Here is a 20,075-nt window from a genome sequence, read left to right on the forward strand (position 1 = left end):
ATACATCTGATAAGGGGTTAATAACCAAAATTTATAAAGAACTCATACAACTCAATGCCAGAAAAACAAACAATTCAATTAAAATATGGCAAAGGACCTGAATGAACAAAAGTAACAAACAAAATAGAAACCGACTGAGAACAGACTGACAGCTGTCCTTGGAGAGGGATGTTGCAGGGCTGGGTGGAAAAAGTGAAAGGATTAAGCAAAAAACCATAAAACTCATAGGCACATACAATAGTGTGGTGATTACCAGAGGGAAAGGGGTAGAGGGAGGTAGAAGAGGGTAAAGGGGCATAAATGGTGATGAAAGGAGACTTATCTTTGGGTGGTGAACACACAGTACAATACACAGATGATATACAATTCTAGTATACCTGAAACTGTATAATTTTATTAATTAATGTCACCCCAATAAATTCAATAACAAAAATTTTAAAAGCAGCTATCAATGAAAGAGAAAACAAAAAACAATAGAGAAGCTAGACGAAGTAAAAGTTGGTTCTTTAAAAAGACTAACAATATGCACCCCTATGTTCATAGCAGCCCAATCCTCAATAGCTAAGATAAACACCCTAAGTGCCCATCAGCAGATGAGTGGATTAGAAAACTATGGTACATCTACACAATGAAATACTATGCTGCTATAAAAAGGAAAGAACTCCTACCATTTGCAATAGCATGGATGGGCCTGGAGAGCATTATGCTAAGCGAAATAAGCCAGTCAGAGAAAGATAAATATCACATGATCTCACTCATTCGTGGAATATAAAGAACATCATAAACCAATGAATAAAAATAGATATAGAGACAGAGAAACATCAAACAGACTGTCAAACTTCAGCGGGAAGGCATGAGAAGGGAGTGGATAGGGGTAAAAGATCAACCAAAGGACTTGTACGCATGCATATAAGCATAACCAATGGACACAGACACTAGGGAGGTGAGGGCATGTGCCAGGAGGTGGGGGGTGGAGAAGGCCGGGAGAGGTAAATGGGGGGAAGAAGGAGACATATGTACTACTATTTGTAATACATTAAACAATAATAAAATAAAATAACTAACAAGATAGACGTTTCTGGTAAAACAAACTTAAAAATGAAAGTCAGAAATAAATAATATTATAAATCAAAAGTTGACATAACCACAATAAAGTAGACATTTAAAATAAGAGACTCCATCAACCACTGTATGCCAATAAATTTGAAAACTTACATAAAAATAGAAAAATTATTAGGAAAATATAATTTGTTGAAAGTGATGCAAGAATAAAATTTCTGAATATTTTTATAAATCTTAAATAAACTAAAGAAGTAGTTTAAAATCTTCCACTCAGTGAAAAAGGGGGGGGGGATAAAATTTTATACAGATGTTCTATCAAACATTCAAAGAAGTGATCAACAAGTCGCAGGCAAGATAAATAAGAAGAAATCTATACATAGACACCTCACCAGGGTTTCCAATCCGTGCTGCACCCCTGAATCATCTGCGAAGGTTACTTGGCCCCTCTGAGCCTCCGTTTGGTAAATACTAAATAACAAAGTACAACCTATTTTATAAGAATGGTAAAATGATTACATGAGCTAACATATGGAAAGTGCTTAGTATGTTGCCTGATACATACTTTCTGTAATTGTCTGTAAATACTGGCTATTGTTATTGATCAACACTTTCCATATCAGATTAAAATCTCATGTTTACCTGACTATGAGAGTTGCTGAAGCAAATAATCTCTGACCACCACACCTTTTTGCGCCCAGCAGTGGGCGCACAGTAGGTGGTGCAGGCATCCAGGAGGGAAACTCCTCACTCTCACCCATTACACTGGGCACCGCTGGGTGGGGGTGGGGTGGGCGGTGATACGGAGGACCCTCAAGCTCCACCCGCCTGGCCACGCCCAGCCGCGCCTGGCCACGCCCACTCCTAAGGGCATAAAGCGCAGTTGCCCAGCAGTGTGCGCTATGCGGTAGCCCGGGCAGGAGGCCCAGCCATGCCCAAGAACGCAGTGGTCACCTTGCGCTATGGTCCATACAGCGCAGTCGGCCTGTCTGTGGAGCACCGCACCTTCCGCCTGGAGGGCCTGCAAGGTGGGCAGCCGAGCGCTGGAGGGCCGGCAACACGCGTGTGCCCAGGTATAGCGAGCCTCTGAGCATCCGGGAAGGTTGTGCTTTCTGTCTAGACCTCCTTCCTTCCTCAGACCTCCTTCCACCTTCTCTGGAGAGTCTTTCCTGCACCCCCAACACCCTGGGATGCGTTAGCATCGTCCTCCGCCTTCCCCTGCTTCAATAGAAGGATAGGACCAGTAAGCATGCTCTGTGCGCCCATGAGGTGCCAGGCAGTGCACACCGTTACCTGGATAAACAGAATTGCAGACCCCGCTTTACGCAGTGGAGCCTGCGGACCAGGAATGGTAAGTGACTTCTCCAAGGTCATAAGGCTGACTGGAAAAGGCAGGGACTCTATCCCCTGATCATTCACTCATGCAGCAGACCTTTATTGAGCACCTAATATGTGTGGACACGCTTGTAGGTACCTGGGACACGCTGGGGAACAAAGACATATGTCCTTGAAGTGATGTATGTCCCTCTCATTGATGACTACTAGCTGGCCGTAGTGCTAAGGCTGTGACAGAGGAACGTAATCATAGTGGGCCCTGCCACTGCCAGAATCGGAGGGGAGAGGGGAAATATCTGGAAAGGTTTACTTGCTGCAATTACATTTGAGTTCAGCTTTAAAGAATGAAAAACTAATTAGGTAAAGAGAAGAAAGCTCATTCTCAATGGGGGAGCTAATATCTGTAAAGACTGGAAGCATGAACAAATGATGTGTTTATTGAACTTATGGGAAGATGTGGTTGGAGAGGTAGGCAGGAACCAGATCCTGCAGGGTCCTGTAAAAGTTCTAGGCAGGGGATAAAACACTGGCCGCTGTGCGGACAGATGAAAGGGGTCTAGGATGGAAGCATGGAGACAAGTCCGGGGCTGTTGGAGTGCCCATGGGAGAGATGACAGTAGCTTGTACCAGGACAGCCATAAAGGGGTGGTAGATGAAAGTAAAAGCAATGGTGCTCCCTAAGAAATTGTAGATGGGAGGCAGGGGTCAAGAGGCTGCCCTCTGGATCCAGTCCGTTCTGACTTGAACCAAGTGAGGATGGATGGAAGTGGTCTACATTGAAGTGACAACACCAAAGATATTCAATTGGAGGAACATGCTTTATTTTGGACATTATTGAACTTAGTGTGCTTTCAGCTATGTAAGCAGAGATTCTGAGTCAGCTCTGCAGTTCTGGAGTTCGGAGAAAAAGTCTGTTTTCTGGGGAGAGAAAAGTATGAGTCGTTGGCTCAGGGAGAACACATAGAATGAGAAGAAAGCCTGAGACTGAGTCTCCATGAACTATATTATATGACCCAAACCCAGAATTTTCCAGGCAAAATGCTATGGGAGTCCAGAGGACACAAAGTCAGCAATCATGGAAGGCCTCCTGGAAGAGGTGACACTTGCATTCTAGTTTAGAGTGTGGGGAGAATTTCAGTGATCAGAGAAAACCACTTTCTCTGAGAGAAGAGTTGATTGAGAAATTTCTGTTGTAAATAACCCAGTATTATTTGGTAATGCTTAAAATGTTTGTAGTCTTGGCTAAGGACACTGCCTAAATAATTGACTTTTTGCTTCCTCCCCATCTGATGAACTGGGCCCACTCACCAACTCTTCACCTCATAACCCACTTTTAGTTTTTCATTTAATAAATAATGAGACTAAGCAACTATAGCATTTCCTTAAAAATAAGGTAGGTCTGGCTCTGATCAAGATGGCAGTGTACTTGGAATGTGGTACTTGGAAACTCCCACAACCACGTCGAAATTACAACCAAACTACAGAAGAACCATCATTCAGAACTGTCTGAAATCTAGCTGAACAGAAGACCTCTAACTAAGGTATAAAGAAGAAGCCACATCAAGACTGGTGGGAGGGGTGGAGACACAGAATAGGCTGGTCCCACACCCACATGTAAGTGGTTAAAAATTGGGAGGAATATCTTGGCCACCAAGGTTCCCCCTGAAAAGCCAGAGGTCCTAGCCCCACACCAGAATCCTCAGTCCAGGGTTCCAGTGGCTGGAAGAGAAATATTCAAAACTTCTGGCTGTAAAAACCAGCGGAGACTGTGGCTGAGCAAGACAAAGGGCCCACACGTAGACGGACTCCGTTCCACTGGCTCTGAGCTCAGCACTGGGGCAGCAGCTTGAAAGACACCAGGGGTGTGTGGGAGGAACTGAACTGTCTGACTTCAGGGTGAGTTCTGGAGGAGCAGCTTTCTCCCAAGCAGCAGTGCTGACAGAGGCCATGGTTCCTTTGCTGAGCCCTCTCTGAACAAAGCCAGCAGGCAGGCACCATATTTGAGTCTCCATCAACCTGGCTGACATCATTTCCCTGACCCTGGTGATTCTCAGAGGTCTCCCCCCGCCCCACCACCCAAGCCCTTTCCAGTGTCTTTCCATACAAATGGCCTGTCTTGGTTCATGCTGCCAACTTTCCTAAAAGCTCTCAAACAAGCAACATCTGGCCTCTGTGTACCCTGTACCTCTTGCTAAGTGGCCCCAGGCCTGGCACTAGTGGCAGCTGGCCATGGTCCTCAGCTTGGGCTCTCCCAGGCACCTCCAAGCCCAGCACGAGTAGCAGCCATCTGTGGATTGCTTTGTAGTTCATGCTGTGTGGCCCTGGGCAGGACACAGGTGGCAGCTGGCCTTGGCCCACACCTCCCAGAGGGCCCCAGAGCCAGCACATGTGGTATTAGCTTCAGGACAAACTGAAGCACCACCCAGTCACCTCAACAAGCAACACAGTCAAGGCGTGGACTCAGTGGGTACCTGAGACTTGGTAAAGTGAGTTCTGCTCTCTGGGGTTGGCCTCTGCACTGCTGATTCTCCACGGTGGTCACAGCCAATATTTGCAGCTGATTGGCCTGGAGGTAAATCCACCCCATTGACTTGCCAATAGCAATCAAAGCTCAACTATTACAGGAGGATGCACACAGCCCAGATGGAAGGCACACCTGGAACACCAGCTTGGGTGGCTGGGGAGACTGTGTGAGACCTACAGTGGAACCTGGGTTCTCAAACTTAGCTCATTCCAGAAGACTGTTTGAGAAGCAATTTGTAAGAAAACTGAAGCATTTTTTCCCCATTAGAAATAATGTAAATTTAATTAATCTGTTCCAGAACCCCAAATGATTCCCTGTTTTAACCTTTCTTATATACAGTGCATGTCTAATGTAATGTTTAACCTATAGATAAACACATTTAAAACAAAAAGGAGATGAACTATAAATGAAAAATTTTTAAAAAGGGAATGAAATGTACAGTAAAAAATGAAAATTGATGTCAACACTAGAACTTTAATGTTGAGAGCTGTTGCCTCTGAAGTGCTTTCACTGGCTAACTGCTTTTCATTTATCCAAATCAATAATTTTTCTACCTCTTCAGCATGTGATCAGTGTTTTATGAGCACTTTTACACCCTTAATATCAGCACTCTTGATGGCCTCTTTATGTTTTAAAATTCAGCTAATCAGCAATTTCTCCATGCCATACTAGGTAGCCAGATTAAACACATGAATACCTTGATTATACTTTGCAATTATTTCTTTTGTAAGCTCTATTATTGTTCTCACAACTTTCCTTTTCACTTTGCTGCTATCACTAACCTTCTTAGGACCCATGGTGACTTACTGTACACATTTAATAATAAGCAGCAACAAAAGCAAAAAAAAAAAAAAAAAACAACACATAAAAATATTCACAGCACAATTTCCTGAGGGTTTAACAATGCGAAGTTTAGCAGTAAGCTGACTAATACTAGTACATTCTCTCCTTTCTTTGTCACCTGAGAGGTATCATGCAGGTATCAGCATGAAAGGGTTGTTGGGTGGGGAACCAAAGTTTTATTCAACAAACAGGACATTTTTCCATTGATAAACTTGGTTGAAAACAAAATTGTTTGAGATAGGAGACATTCAAGAACCAAGGTTTGACTGTACTCCATAAGGCCACTCTACCAAGACTAGGAGAGGTAGCAACTCTAACCTTATACATAGAAACAAACACAGGGAGGCAGCTAAAATAAGGCAACAAAGAAACATGTCCCAAAGGAAAGAACACAGCAAAACTCCAGAAAAATAACTAAACAAAATGGAGACAAGCAATTTACCAGATTCAGAGTTCAAAACACTGGTTATAAGGATGCTCAATGAACTTAGGGGAAGAGTAGAAGAACTTAGTGAGAACTTTAACAAGATAGAAAACATAAAAAAGAACCAGTCAGAAATGAAGAATACATTACAAGGAATCAACAGTAGAGTAGATAAATCAGAGGATCAATCAGTGATTTGAAGGAAGCAGAAAATACCCAATCAGAATAGCAACAACAACAATTTTTTTTTTAAAATAAAATGAGAATAGTGTAAGGAACTTCTGGGACAACTTTAAGTATACCAAAATTCACATCATGGATGTGCCAGAAGGAGAAGAGAGAGCACAAGAAATTAAAAAGCTATTTAAAAAATAATAATGGGAAATTTACCTAACCCTGTGAAAGATATAGACACACAAGTCAAAGAAGCACAGAGAGACCCAAACAATATAAACCCAAAGAGACTCACATCAAGACACATCATAATTAAAGTGTCAAAGGTTAAAGACAAAAAGAGAATTTTAAAAGCAGAAAGAGAAAAGCAGTTAGCTACCTACAAGGAAACTCCCATAAGACTTTCAACTGATTATTCAACAGAAACTTTATAGACCAGAAGATAATGGCATGAAATATTCAAAGTGATGAAAGGCAAGGACCTACAGCCAAGATTATGTTATCATTTAGAATTTAAGAACAGATAAAGAGTTTCCCAGCAAGAACAGCTAAAGAAGTTCATCACCACCAAACCAGTAGTATAAGACATGTTAAAGGTCTTTAAGAAGAACAAGGAAAAAAAGATAAAAAATCTGATAATAAAATGGCAATAAAGACATATCTATTAACAATTGCTTTAAATGTAAATGGATTAATTGCTCCAATCAAAAGACAGAGAGTGGCTGAATGGAGAAGAAAACAAGACCCTAAAAGTAAAGGGATTGCCCTAACCAGTTTGGCTCAGTGGATAGGGCGTCAGCCTGTGGACTGAAGGGTCCCAGGTTCGATTCCAGTCAAGGGCATGTACCTTGGTTGCGGGCACATCCCCAGTGGGGGGTGTGCAGGAGGCAGCTGATCGATGTTTCTCTCTCATTGATGTTTCTAACTCTCTATCCCTCTCCCTTCCTCTCTGTAAAAAATCAATAAAATATATTTTTTAAAAAATAAATAAAAGCAAAGAGATGGAAAAATACATTTTATGCAAATATATATTTAAAAAGCTGGGGTAGCAATACCAGACAACATATTCTTTAAAACAAAGGTTATCTCTGGCTGGTTTGGCTCAGTGGATAGAGCCTGTGGACTCGATTCCGGTAAAGGCCGCATGCCTGAGTTGCAGGCTCAATCCCCAGTGTGGGGGCATGCAGGAGGCAGCTGATCAATGATTATCTCTCATCATTGATGTTTCTGTCTCTCTCCCCCTCTCCCTTCCTCTCTGAAATAAATAAAAATGTATTTTTTAAATGTTATGCAATTATCATCTCTATGTACTTCCAAAATTATTTAATACCCCAAACAGAAACTCTGTATCCACTGATCAATAATTCCCTATCCCGCCCTCAGCTCCTGCTAACTTCTAACCTACTTTCTGTCCTTATAACTTTGCCCAATATAGATACTTTATGTAAGTAAAACCATACAATATTTGTCTTTTGTGCCTGGCTTATTTCACTTAGCATACTAGTTTGAAGTTTCATCCATGTTGTAACATGAATTAGTATTTTCTTTCTTTTTATGGCCAAATAATAGTCTATTATATGTATATATCACTTTTTTTATCCATTCATCTGTTGATGAACTCTTTGCTTGTTTCCACTTTTTGGTTATTGTGAGTAAGCTGCTATAAATATAGGTATGCAAGTATCTGAGTCCCTGTTTATAATGTTTTGTGGGCATGTAACTAGGAGTGGAATTGCTGAGTCATATGGTAATTCTATGTTTAACTTTTTGAGGAACTACCAAATTGTTTTTACAGCAGCTGCACCATTTTACATTCCACTAGCAATGTATAAGGATTCCAATTTCTTCACATTATTTCCAACAATTTATATATTCTGGGTACCAGGCCCTTTTCAGATAAATGACTTGCAAATACTTTCTCCCATTCTATACATCACTTCCTTAATATTGTCCCTTGATGCACAAAAAGTTTTAAATTTCATGAAGTTAGGTTTTTCTGTTTTCCTTTTATTACCTCACCTTTGATGTTTAAGAAATCATTGCAAAAATCTAAGGTCATGCAGAATACTGTTTTCTTCTAAAAGCTTTATAATTTCTAAATTTAGATCTTTGACCTATTTTGAGTTAACTTTTATATATGATCCTAATAAAGAGGGAATATGCTAATTGACCCTCATGCCATCGCAAAGATGGTGGCACCCACAGCCAATAAGGAGGGAATATGCTAATTGACTGCCACATCCTCAAAGATGGCAGTGGCCACAAGATGGCCTGCAGGGGAGGGCAGTTGTGGGCAACCAGGCCAGAAGGGGAGGGCAGTTGGGGGCAACCAGGCCAGCAGGGGAGGGCAGTTGGGGGCAACGAGGCCTGCACAGGAGGGAAGTTGGGGGACACCAGGCCTTCAGGGGAGGGCAGTTGGGGGTGACCAGGCTAGCAGGGGAGGGCAGTTGGGGGCGATCTGGCCAGCAGGGGAGCAGTTAGGCATTGATCAGGTTGGCAGGGGAGTGGTTAGGGGGTGATCAGGCTGGCAGGCAGGCGAGTAGTTGGGAGCCAGCAGTCCTGAATTGTGAGAGGGATGTCCGACTGCCAGTTTAGGCCCGATCCCCTGTGGGGTCCCAGATTGGAGAGGGTGCAGGCTGGGCTGAGGGATCCCCGCCTCCCCCCCCCCAGGTGCACGAATTTTGTGCACCAGGCCTCTAGTATAAGATAAGAGTTCAATTTCATTGAAAAGATATTCATGTGGGAACTTCTAATAAAGATGGCAGAATAGGTAAATGCTGTACTCACCTCCTCCCATGACATCATAAAAATCACAAGTAAATTATAGAAGAATCTCACTTGATAACCACCTGAAGATTAACTGAATTTCTATAACTAAGAATATAATAAAGATGTCACAATGAGACTGGTAAGAGGGACAGATACATGGAACAGGAAGTCTTACCCACATCCATGGCATGACAATTAAGAAAGAATTGGAAGGGGTACACCAGGTTCCCCAGCCCAGGGCACCACTGCTGGGAAGAGAAGTCCCTATAACATTTGACTGTGAAAACCAGTGGGGTGTACAGCCAAGTGAGATGGAGGGCTGCTGGAATCCTAGGCATTCCTCTTGAGGAGCCTGTCAATGGACTCACTCAAAAACTCACTGTAGGATCCAGTGCAGGGAAAACATCTCAAAATGTGCCAGGGACCTACAAAGAGGAACTAAATTGACTAGCTTCAGGGTGAGGACTGGAGGGGCTGGGCTCAGGGCAGCTCTCTCCCTAAAAGTGCTGGTAGGTGCCATTGTTTCTTTGTTGAGCCCTCCCAGCACTCAGCTGACCCTGGTGCAGGCAGGTGCCAAATCTGTCCTCTCCATTAATGTAACTAACACTGTTCCCCTGATGGTTCCCTGAGACCCAGCTCCACCCAAGTTGTGTGCCCAACCTGCACAGCTTCCAGTGGCTTTTGAACACAGTGGTCTGCCTCAGCTCATGCTGGGATTGTCCTAAAATCTTTCAGAGGTCTACACACCCCACATAAGCAGCAGGCAGCTGCACCTCTTGCTAAGTAGCCCTAAGCCTGGCACAAGCACTGACGGATCTCAACTTGCATTATAACACCATGAGGTTGGCCCCAAGGCTGGCAAAGCTGTGGCCAGTGGTGACTTGGAAAGTATCCTTAATTAAATGATCACAAGCTGGGCCCAAATGCAGCTGACCTCAGCTCACATCTCCTGGAATTAGTTGCAGCTGGCCTCAGTCCACAGCATGGCCTCGCCCAAGCACCTCCAAACTCTACACAACTGGCAACCGAATGCATATTACTTTGTAGCTCCCACCAGGTGACTCCAAGCTGGCACAAATGACCATTCCCCTGGCCTGCACTATAACCCTTCCAAAGAGGCTGCAGAACCAATATACCTACTGGCTATCTTCAGACCTCACCAGAGCACCACCCAAACAGCTCCACAAACAAAATACTTGAAGGATGAATTCAATTGACACCAGAGCCCTATGAAAGTAACTCCTGCTCTATGGGGGTCAGCCTCCATACAACAGCTTTCTTGCTATAGTTACAGCCAGCTCTTGTAGTCAGTAAGCCTTGGGGTCAGTCCCACCCACTGATGTACCAACAGTAATCAAGCTTAGCTAGAATAAGAGGGCACACACGGCACACAAGAAATACCCTAACATGGTCAGGGAGACTGCACAAATATGCCACACAGGACACCTACTACATAAGGCCACTCTGCCAACACTGATAGATACAGCAGATCTATGTAACACAAAGAGCAAACACAGAAAGGCAGCCAAAATTGGAAGATGGAGAATCATAACACAAATGGACAATAAGACAAAACTCCAGAAAAAGAACTAAACAAAATGGATACAAGTAATCAACTAAATACAGTGTTTAAAACACTGGTTATAAGGATGCTCAATGAACTTAGGGGAAGAATAGATGAACTTTGTGAGAACTCAACAAAGAGATTAAAAAAAACATTACAAAAGAATCAGAAGTAAAGACTACAATAACTAAAATGAAGAATACATTAGAGAAAATCTACAACAGATTAGATGAAGCAGAGGATCAAATCAGTGATCTGAATAACAGGGTAACAGAAAACCCTCAATTGGATCAGCCAAAAGGAAAAAGAAATTTTAAAATGAGACAGTTTAAGGGATGTTTTGGACAATATTAAGCAAGATAACATATCATAGGGGTACCAGAAGGAGAAGAAAGAAGAAAGAAAACCTATAGGGAAAGATAATGACCAAAAACTTTCCTAACCTGGTGAAGTAAATGGCCATACAAGTTCAGGAAGCACGGAGAGTCTCAAACAAGATCCAAAGAGGCCCACACCAATACACATCATAATTAAAATGCCAAAGGTGAAAGACAAAGAGAGAATCTTAAAAGTAGCAAGAAATAAAAGTAGTTTCCTACAAGGGAGCTCTCATAAGACTGTCAGCTGACTTCTCAAGAGAAACTTTGCAGGCCAGAGGGATTGGCATGAAATATTCAAAGTGATGAAAGGCTAAGACCTACAACCAAGATTGCTCCACCCAGCAAGGCTATCATTTACAATCAATCAGAGGAGAGATAAAGAGTTTCCCAGACATTAAATAACGTAAGTAGTTCATCACCACTAAATAAATATTACAAGAAATGATAAATGAACTTCTTTAAGAAGGAAAGAAATGATAGTGAAATATGAATACAAAAATATAGGAAAAAGATAGTCATGGGGCCGGGGGAGTTCTAAAATGGTGGTGGATTAAGTAGAAGCTACATTGACACTCTCCCAGGACCAAACTGGAATTACAACTACAATACAGAAAAAAACATCCTGAATAATCAACTGAAGAGTAGCTGGAGAGAACCCTGATAACAAGGACTGAAAATGGAGACCACATAGAGACTGGTAGAAAGTGCTGAGGCTCAAGAGGGCTGGCCAGGCTCCCACAGACAGCAGCTGGAGTTCTGGAGGGATATCTCAGCTATCAGGGGTTCCCATTGAGAACTCTGGAGTCTAAACGCCAAGCTTGGCTCCAGAGCTGAGAAACCACCAGAACTGAGAAAGGTGCCCACATAACATCTGGCTGTGGAAAGCAGCAGGGTTGCTGTCTGCTAAGGAGAGATGGCTGGAAAAGCAGCAACTCACCTTGGGCTCTGGCAGAGGGAGGGCAGGGTGGGCTAGAGCTGTGTGAGGAGAATGCAGGGTTGGAGGCTCCGGGGTTAGAGCTCAGAAGGCCACTGCACAGTTTCCTGTGCTGAGTCATTCCCTCATTCTGCAGAGGACATCTTTCTCGAGAAGACATTTTCCATCCCGGCAGCTTTTGCCTGGGAGGGAAGCAATTGCCCCTCCCTGTTGGAAAACCTCTCACCTACCCTGTAGTAGAGCCTATGCCTTGCTGTGGTCTGTAGCCTGAGACAAATTAAGACTGAAAATAACAATCAGACCACAGGCAGAGGGTGATCTCTGGAGGCTTTGTGCCTTTGCCTGATCTCTTCCTGGGCCGGGGGGTTGGAAAAGCAGACTTTGATGCACATCTTGGTCCTTTCCAAAGGCACCCAGCCCAGCAGAGGGAGGCACAAGCTGTGGATTCCTGATATCTCCAAACAGTGGTCAGGGCCAGTCACAGAGTCTGACATTGTCCTGCACCAGAGATCGGGGCTCCTAGCTGATCTACCTAATACAGAGACTCAAACCCAAACAGGCAGCCCAATGGGGAGATTAAAAAATGAGCCCAAATGAAAGAACAAGAGAATTCTCCAGAAGAAAAGCTAAATGAAATGAAGGATAAGAAATTTATCAGATATTTTCAGTTTTTTTATTGTAATTGATTTCTAGTTTCTTACTGTTGTAGTCAGAGAAGATGCTTGATATTATTTCAGTCCTCTTAAACTTACTAAGCCTTTTTTTTGTGTCCTAATGTGTGTCTCTCCTTGAAAATGTTCTATGTGTACTTGAAAAGAATGTATTTTTGCAGCTTTGGGGTGAAATGCCCTGAATATATCAATTAAGTCCATCTGATCTAGTGTGTCATTTAAGGCTGCTGTTTCCTTGTTGATCTTCTGTTCAAAAGATCTATCCATTGATATCAATGGTTTGTTAAAATTCCCTACTACGACTGTATTACTCTTGATCTCTGAGGAAGCAGGGATTCTTCTCTGTTCTGTTCTCTGCTATGTCCCAGTGTCTGGAATTGTGCCGGGCATGTTTTAAGGATCGAGAAATATTAGTTAAAATGAACCTACATGGAACTGAATGCTAGAGCCACCGGAGGTGAGATTGCAGAGGAAGCAAGGCAAAACAGAACCGGGCAGACAGTAGGACGTGAGAGTGGTCCCTCAGGTGGGTGCTGATGTAGGAGAGAACCTGGAGGCACAGGAGGCAAATGAGATGAGAATTGCAAGAAGAAAATGGCCAATGGGCACCAAACTGTTAAGTAGGAATTATCTTTAGAAAAAGATGAATTCATAGCTGATGAAGGACCTGGGGAAAATGTGTTCTCAAAGACTTGAGGAGGGAGGGTAAACTGGAGGGCAATTCGGCAGTATCTTAAAATTTAACATATATTGTGGAATCCACCTATGCCATTTCTCAATTTTACACACACACACACACACACACACACACACACACACACACACACAAACTTGCACATGTACATGGAGGCATCCTCTTCCTTTATATTTCTCGATTTCTTGACTGAAAAATAGGAAACAATCAGAAAAAAGAATGGCTGAATAAATTGCAGTACATTTGTCACATGACATGCAGTGTAGCTGATCTATGTATGTTGGCAGGACTGGATCACCACACCACAGTGTTCAAGGCATAAAGTATGTTCCTGAATCCCGTATGCATTGCGATCCCACCTCTAGTGAAAAAAGACAAAGGGCAGGAGGTGGAAGAATTATGTATAATTTAAAATTTTTGTCCATTTCTATACTAGCAAGGGTTTTTTAAGTCATGGGTCTGCATCATAACCTGTAGAATTTTAGCGTAAAAGTATTTTATTTTATCTTATTTTTTACAGGCAATAATAAAAAGGCTATTTATTATACAACAATTCAGTGAATTTTACCTAGTTTCAAGAATAATGCATGCAATTACAAATGAGGGGTAGAAACACTGTATTAGAGACCTAAGAATACAAACATCAAATAAATAAGTGTTCAAATTAACTGCTGGAATTTCATACAGATAAATAAGGTAAATTACATTACTTTGTCAAAGTAAAGGGAAGCCTTGTTTTTGTTTTTATCATGTCACTAAATTAGATTAACGCCAAAGAGCTTCTGTGCAATTTGTCAGTTCAAATTTATTATCTAAGAGGATTAAAATAAAAGGATTAAAACTGAAGAGTGGTTTATTCAAGTATTCAAGCAGGTAAATAAAAGAAACCAAATAATGTACAAGGTAGGAACCATTTCTGGAGAAATATTACCTGCCCACCTTCTCCATAACCAGCTATTTAGTAAACTGTCAGGATTCACATGAAAAACACGTATTAGGCTACAAAGCTGCTGCTTTCCTAAGAGAAAGCAAACCTCATTTCTCACTAATTTCATGTAGGCACTCCCCATCATTAACAAGCCTTTAGATCCCAACATGACTTGGCCCTATTAGAATTCTAGCGGGTATCCCTTGAGTGACATTTTTTTCCTAATACTGCCCAAAAAAACCAGCTGTTAAGAAGTCCCGGCCATCAGTGCACATCCGCATGCACAATAAAGAATGCAACCAAAGGCCAACAGCTGCAGCTCAAAAACATCGCTGAGAAAACCTGGGGTGCAGATGAGGAGGTTAGAAACCCAAAGGTTCACCTGAACACAGGCTCTTACCACTGAAAAGCCTACTAGCGACTACATGTGATGCTGGAAAGGGTGTGTGTAGACAATCAAGTAAAGTATTTTTCAAAAAAAATATTTTAAAGCAATAACGGAGATGGGTCTGAGCGTTCATCTCCTGAGGGGTAGGAGAGACAGGGCGAGCCCCTGACTGTGCGGGCGGTTCTTCACCGAGAGCACAGGGTCAGAGCGGGCAGAGGAAGCAGAGGGCACAGGCAGCTTGTCCGCCAGCAGGGGAGCAGAGGAGTGTTCTGAGAAGATCAAGGGAAGAGTTTTTATGGTTGAAGGAGACTTAAGTATTGCAAGGTATCAGCAGGTGGTTGATTTTTAAAGTTAGCTTTGTATATTCCTGAATGATGATTCGTATTATACTGGCAGCCAACATTCACTGAGGGCCAGTGACACATGCCAGAGTGCCAACTGAAGCCAGGCAGGCAGCATCTGCTCCTCCTCCCTCCCGGGCCCACCCTCCCCGACCACCGTAGCCTCAACGCTAACACCAGAGCAGGCACAGAGCGGTGCACTTGCAGACCCCCTTCTGTAAAGCCTGCATCTGACTTCTGTGTGTTCCTTTAAAAATCATAGCTCTTTATCATTTCCTGAAGCCTGCTGGCTTTGGTAATACATTTGATCTTTCCTGAACTTACTATGCCTTAAGCAATCTGAACCTTTTTGTTCTTTCTTTATTATAATAGCTCAGCAAAAATGTCTGCACTGTGGCTTCAATCCTGATGAAACTAAACTAACTAATGCTTAACGAAAAGTTCTAAGTAAGTCCCCTGGCCATGTTGCTCCTTGCCTGGGTACTTAAGTTTGCCAAGTGACCCGCTGAAGGGAACTAGAAGGAAGTGAAACTGTCCCATACAAACCAGAGTCTGCCTTATTCAGTTAGGATGCTGTGTGACATCCACCGCCCCCCCCCCCCCCCCCTGCATTAGCTACACACACTACGCTCATCAGCATTGCATCTGCACAAGTAGAGAAGGGGGACAGGCCTGTCGTCTGTTTGCCTTGACTTCCTAACCAGCGTGTTTAAATCATTCACAGATGGTGCACACTCCCCCAGCACCGAGAAGAGGGGGGCTTTTCGTGTCCCTTCCGTTACCCAGATCCCACTTGAAGAATGAGGTGCCACTTCAAAGAACCAGGCATTCTGCAGGCGGCCTTACAGCTTCTGGCTGATTTATGCTGGAGGTTCGCCACTGCCTTTGCAGAGACTTTGTTGCATGGAGTATATTTATCTGACCTTTCTTTGAATAGACAACCCATGGCAGTTCACAGAACAAATGCGTCCTCCATGTAGAGAAGTTGGCATTTGCATGAGCTGCAGGAATCTGGTGCTGCTTCAAGTTTTATCCCTTAAGCCTGCACTGGCCACCCTCCCGCTGGGCTCAGCGCATCCTGGCCTGAGGAGAAGGGATGGGTGTCCTGAGAGTAATTTACGACCTAGACTCAGATGGCTTATCGCTTTAATAAGTCAGACTCGGGTCACTCAGGGTCCAAAACAGTCCTTGGAGGTGCCCAGCGCCATTGTGAGCATGTTTATTCCGTGAGTTTCATTAACACCAGGCACCTGGGGGCGGTGGGGAGGGGGTAGGAGGGTGCTGTGGTCAGTGAGGGAGAGGCATGCCCTTAAAGGCCGCGAGAGTGCGTGCTTTGCGACCATATAGAAGGTAAAGTTAGGAGTTATTGCTCTCTTAGGATTTCTTCTTGTTGGGCTTCAGTCACTTAGACCCCATTAGTCGGCACCCCTACTTCCATAGGGTGGCTTGACTATCTGATGGTTCGAATCCAGTGTCTTAGCTGCACCCTGCCAGGAAGAGTGCGCTGTTCTCATAAAACAAACCCCAAGCTCACATGCTGCACGAGGCTTGGTCAGCGGGCCCCGAGGGAAAGGGCCATGGCAGCTGCAGGGGGCACAGCTTCCCCGGTCGCCCCTGCAGCGCCCTCCTCACTTACACTGTGTTTGCTGTGACCAGCCCCAGAGCCTGCAGCCCCCTCCCCGAAACCCCAGGCCTTAGCTCCTAGCCCCAGAAGGGGGGGTGGGAGTGGGAGAGGGAGCGGAGAAGCTGTTTTGTTCCCGATTTTTCTATCATGTTGAACTCCACTTCCCAGCTACATCTTCAGAAAAGGGACAGTCAAGGTCACAGAGGCTGAATTGCCTCCTATCTACCCACTGGGAGCTCTTCCTTCCCTCTCCAGCTACACCCCCCATTTTTCCTCCCCCCACTCAAGAGGGTATGATCCCCAGAAACCTGTAGAGACCTATGCTTACTAGACGACCCACTGGCCATTCCAGACCGGGTGGTCTGCTTCATTTAAACCAGTCCTGGGTCCAAGCTGAGTGCCTTCCTCCAAAGAAATGTAAGAACAAGACCTTTCACCAGGATACAATAACATAAATATGCCATAGAAAACGATGCGGTGTCTGCAGAGACGGGGTTGGCTGACACAAAGTCAATTAGGGCCGCCACGGGGTGCCCGCGGAGCGCTGTCTTGTTAATGGAGATCCTCGCTGAGTTACTTTCTGAAGTTCCTTTCCAGAAGTGAAATTAAAATCACGCAATTAAAATGCTCACAGTCAGGGCTTGCTGTTCTTGAACTGATTGAAAGATGAAGTGGGCATGCCAACATTTTGAAAAAGCAATTGTCTCTGTGATTAAATACAATTAGCTGACATAACTGTCTGCTTTTCGCCACGTAAGGTGAGAATAAGAGTCTAGTCCATTAGCTTTATTAAAAAGATTTTAACCTGAAAACATGATAAAAGAATAAAGAGAAAAAAACTTCTCATAATCTCACCAGAGAAAGATAATCACTGGGTATTTTTTTTCTATTACATATACATTTTAATTAATGTGGAATATGTAGTTTATCTGTAGGCTCATTTTTGCTTATATTACAAATATTCTTGCAATTAAAAATTCATAGTATTGGGCATGTAAGTTATTCACAGTATTTTGCTATTATAAAACTACAGAATGAAATATCTTGTTGCCAAAAATCTGATATTTTCCTCAGGAAGACTTCTTATAAGTGCAATTTCCTTGGCCAGAGATTAGAATCATTTTTTAATTCTAATTTTTTGAGGCTTTTAAGGTTTTTGTCATGTACTGTCAAATTGCCCCCCAGACAGGTTCCATCAGCAAGGTAAGAAGTTACCTAATTTCACAAATTCTCTGAAACACTGAGTGTTGTCTCTATAAAAAACTCAAAAGCTCTTCCTAGAAAAAGCTCATATTTTCACAATCATGTGGGTCTGGATCAAATCACAACCGATCCTGAAACGCTCAGGCCTAGGGCTATGCCTCTCAGAGAAGGCGAGGGCATCTGGGGCCAGCGCCAGGCAGGTGCCCACCGGGACGGCGGAGTTACAGCCATGAGTAACTGGAGAGCAGACCAGCTGCTGTGACCGTGAGGACATCTGCATGCCATGGCCATCGGCAGTCTGTCCGCCACCACACCCCTTTCTCTCTCTTGCAGCTGTGCTAGCTGCAGATGGACACCTGGTCACTCTAGAGAAGATGGAGGACTGGAATGTGGTGGAGCTCAAGGTGAACGAAGAAGTTGTCTTCCACTGCAACATCAAAGACTTGGAATTCGGTAACCTCCCCCCCACCCCCCGCCCAGCCCACCTGCCCCGCAGCGTGGCCTTCTCTCAAGTGCCCTCAGCTTCCAGCTGAAGGGGTCCGTGTGTGTGCCCAGATCCAGCCCGGGCTTCTTTCCGAGTCTCACACTCTTACTGAAAGCCCCGTGCCCTGTGGCACTGAATGAGCGCATCCTAAACCACATACAGTGAAGTGCTTGGTGCTCGCGGCTTCTTCCTAGAACACTGGGAACAGAGAGAGGCAGAAAGAGAATGAAGTTTTAGCTCTAGGCTTCAAATACCTGATGGGAATTTAGGGATGATCGGTTGTTGGGGTGCATTTTAATAATGTGTGTTTTATTATGTTATCTTCAGAACAAATTTTGTTTCATTTGACTATTCTGTCTAGGCCTCATAAGACAGAGTTGATACGCCCGTTGTACAGTTTGTCAGCGATATTCTAAGGATTTCTTTGCACTGGTGAGCTGCTGGCCTGGCAGGCTGGTATCAGGCATACCTCACTCTGCTCAGAAGTAAACGCTTTTGCAATCCACTAATGCAGACCAACTAAGCAGTGCCGTGCCCGTGTACTTAGAAAATGCTCTCCTAGTGGAAGCCATACGTGTGTCTTATGTGACATTAAATTGCATATAAAGCTGGTCACAAGAAAAGTCTATCTGTTTCCCTAGGAGGTGATGGTAAACTAGACCCTCTGTGCCAAGAGGCCAGGATAGCCGTGCTAAATGCCTACTGATCTCGTGGAAACGGGCACCTCAAGTCAAAACAGCAACTGCCTCAGGCGTTCGGTGATGCAAACAAAAGCAGCAATTTGGGCCATGGACGCCAGCACCCCCTTCAGAACGAGGCAACTCCAGACTGTCCTTCCGCCTGCACAGGGCTGCGCACCTGGCTGCAGGGAAACGGGTCCACACTGCAATCAAACCACACCATTTGCTGTGTGTCTCAATCCGAACCCATAGGGAGGCCCTCCAATATCAGGTACATGTTGAGCTGAAGGAAATAATAAAATGCAATCTCATACCAAAGCGTCGTCTCTTACTAATAAAGCACAGCCGCCGGAAGCATCAGGGATTCCATCCTATAGTTAGCAAAGCGCTAGGAACAGGCAAAATTAAAGACGGATGGGGGTGGGGGTGGGGTGGGGAGGGAAAATAGCGGCCTTTGAAAATCTGAACTAACAGTCAATTTCAATATTTGGAAACCTGGCTAATCCTACAGGTTTATTTCTTGTTCCCAATGGAATCCTACATAAATGCTAATAGACAATTACCTGAAGCCAAATCTCTGGTTATTCACCTGGCCAGCATGGCTCAGTGATTGTGTGTTGACCTAGGAACCAGGAGGTCATGGTTCGATTCCCGGTCAGGGTACATGCCCAGGTTGCAGGCTCAATCCTGTGTAGGGCCTGCAAAAGGCAGCTAATCCATGATTCTCTCTCATCATTGATATTTCTTTCTTTTTTTAATATATTTTTATTGATTTCAGAGAGGACGGGAGAGGGAAGAGAGAGATAGAAACATCAATGATGAGAGAGAATCATTGATTGTCTGCCTCCTGCACGCCCCCCACTGGGGATCAAGCCTGCAACCTGGGCATGTGCCCTTGACCAGAATTGAACCTGGGACCCTTCAGTCTGCAGGCTGATGCTTTATCCACTGAGCCAAACCAGCTAGGGCAGCCGTGGGCAAACTACGGCCAGCGTGCCGGATCCGGCCCGTTTGAAATGAATAAAACTATTGAAATAAAAGACCCTACCCTTTTAT

At 44.0% G+C, this 20,075-nt stretch overlaps 1 protein-coding gene across 1 annotated transcript; it reads left to right on the plus strand.

The window, feature by feature from the left end:
* The first annotated feature begins 1,990 nt into the window (after positions 1–1,990).
* CUNH10orf53 (chromosome unknown C10orf53 homolog) lies at positions 1,991–19,045 on the plus strand. Its single transcript, XM_036355905.1, has 3 exons — positions 1,991–2,087; positions 18,189–18,308; positions 18,981–19,045. The coding sequence occupies exons 1-3, from the start codon at positions 1,991–1,993 to the stop codon at positions 19,043–19,045; spliced, it is 282 nt and encodes a 93-aa protein (XP_036211798.1).
* The last annotated feature ends 1,030 nt before the right edge of the window (positions 19,046–20,075 follow it).

Source organism: Myotis myotis, unplaced genomic scaffold, assembly GCF_014108235.1.
Source record: "Myotis myotis isolate mMyoMyo1 unplaced genomic scaffold, mMyoMyo1.p scaffold_m19_p_24, whole genome shotgun sequence".
NCBI lineage: Eukaryota > Metazoa > Chordata > Mammalia > Chiroptera > Vespertilionidae > Myotis > Myotis myotis.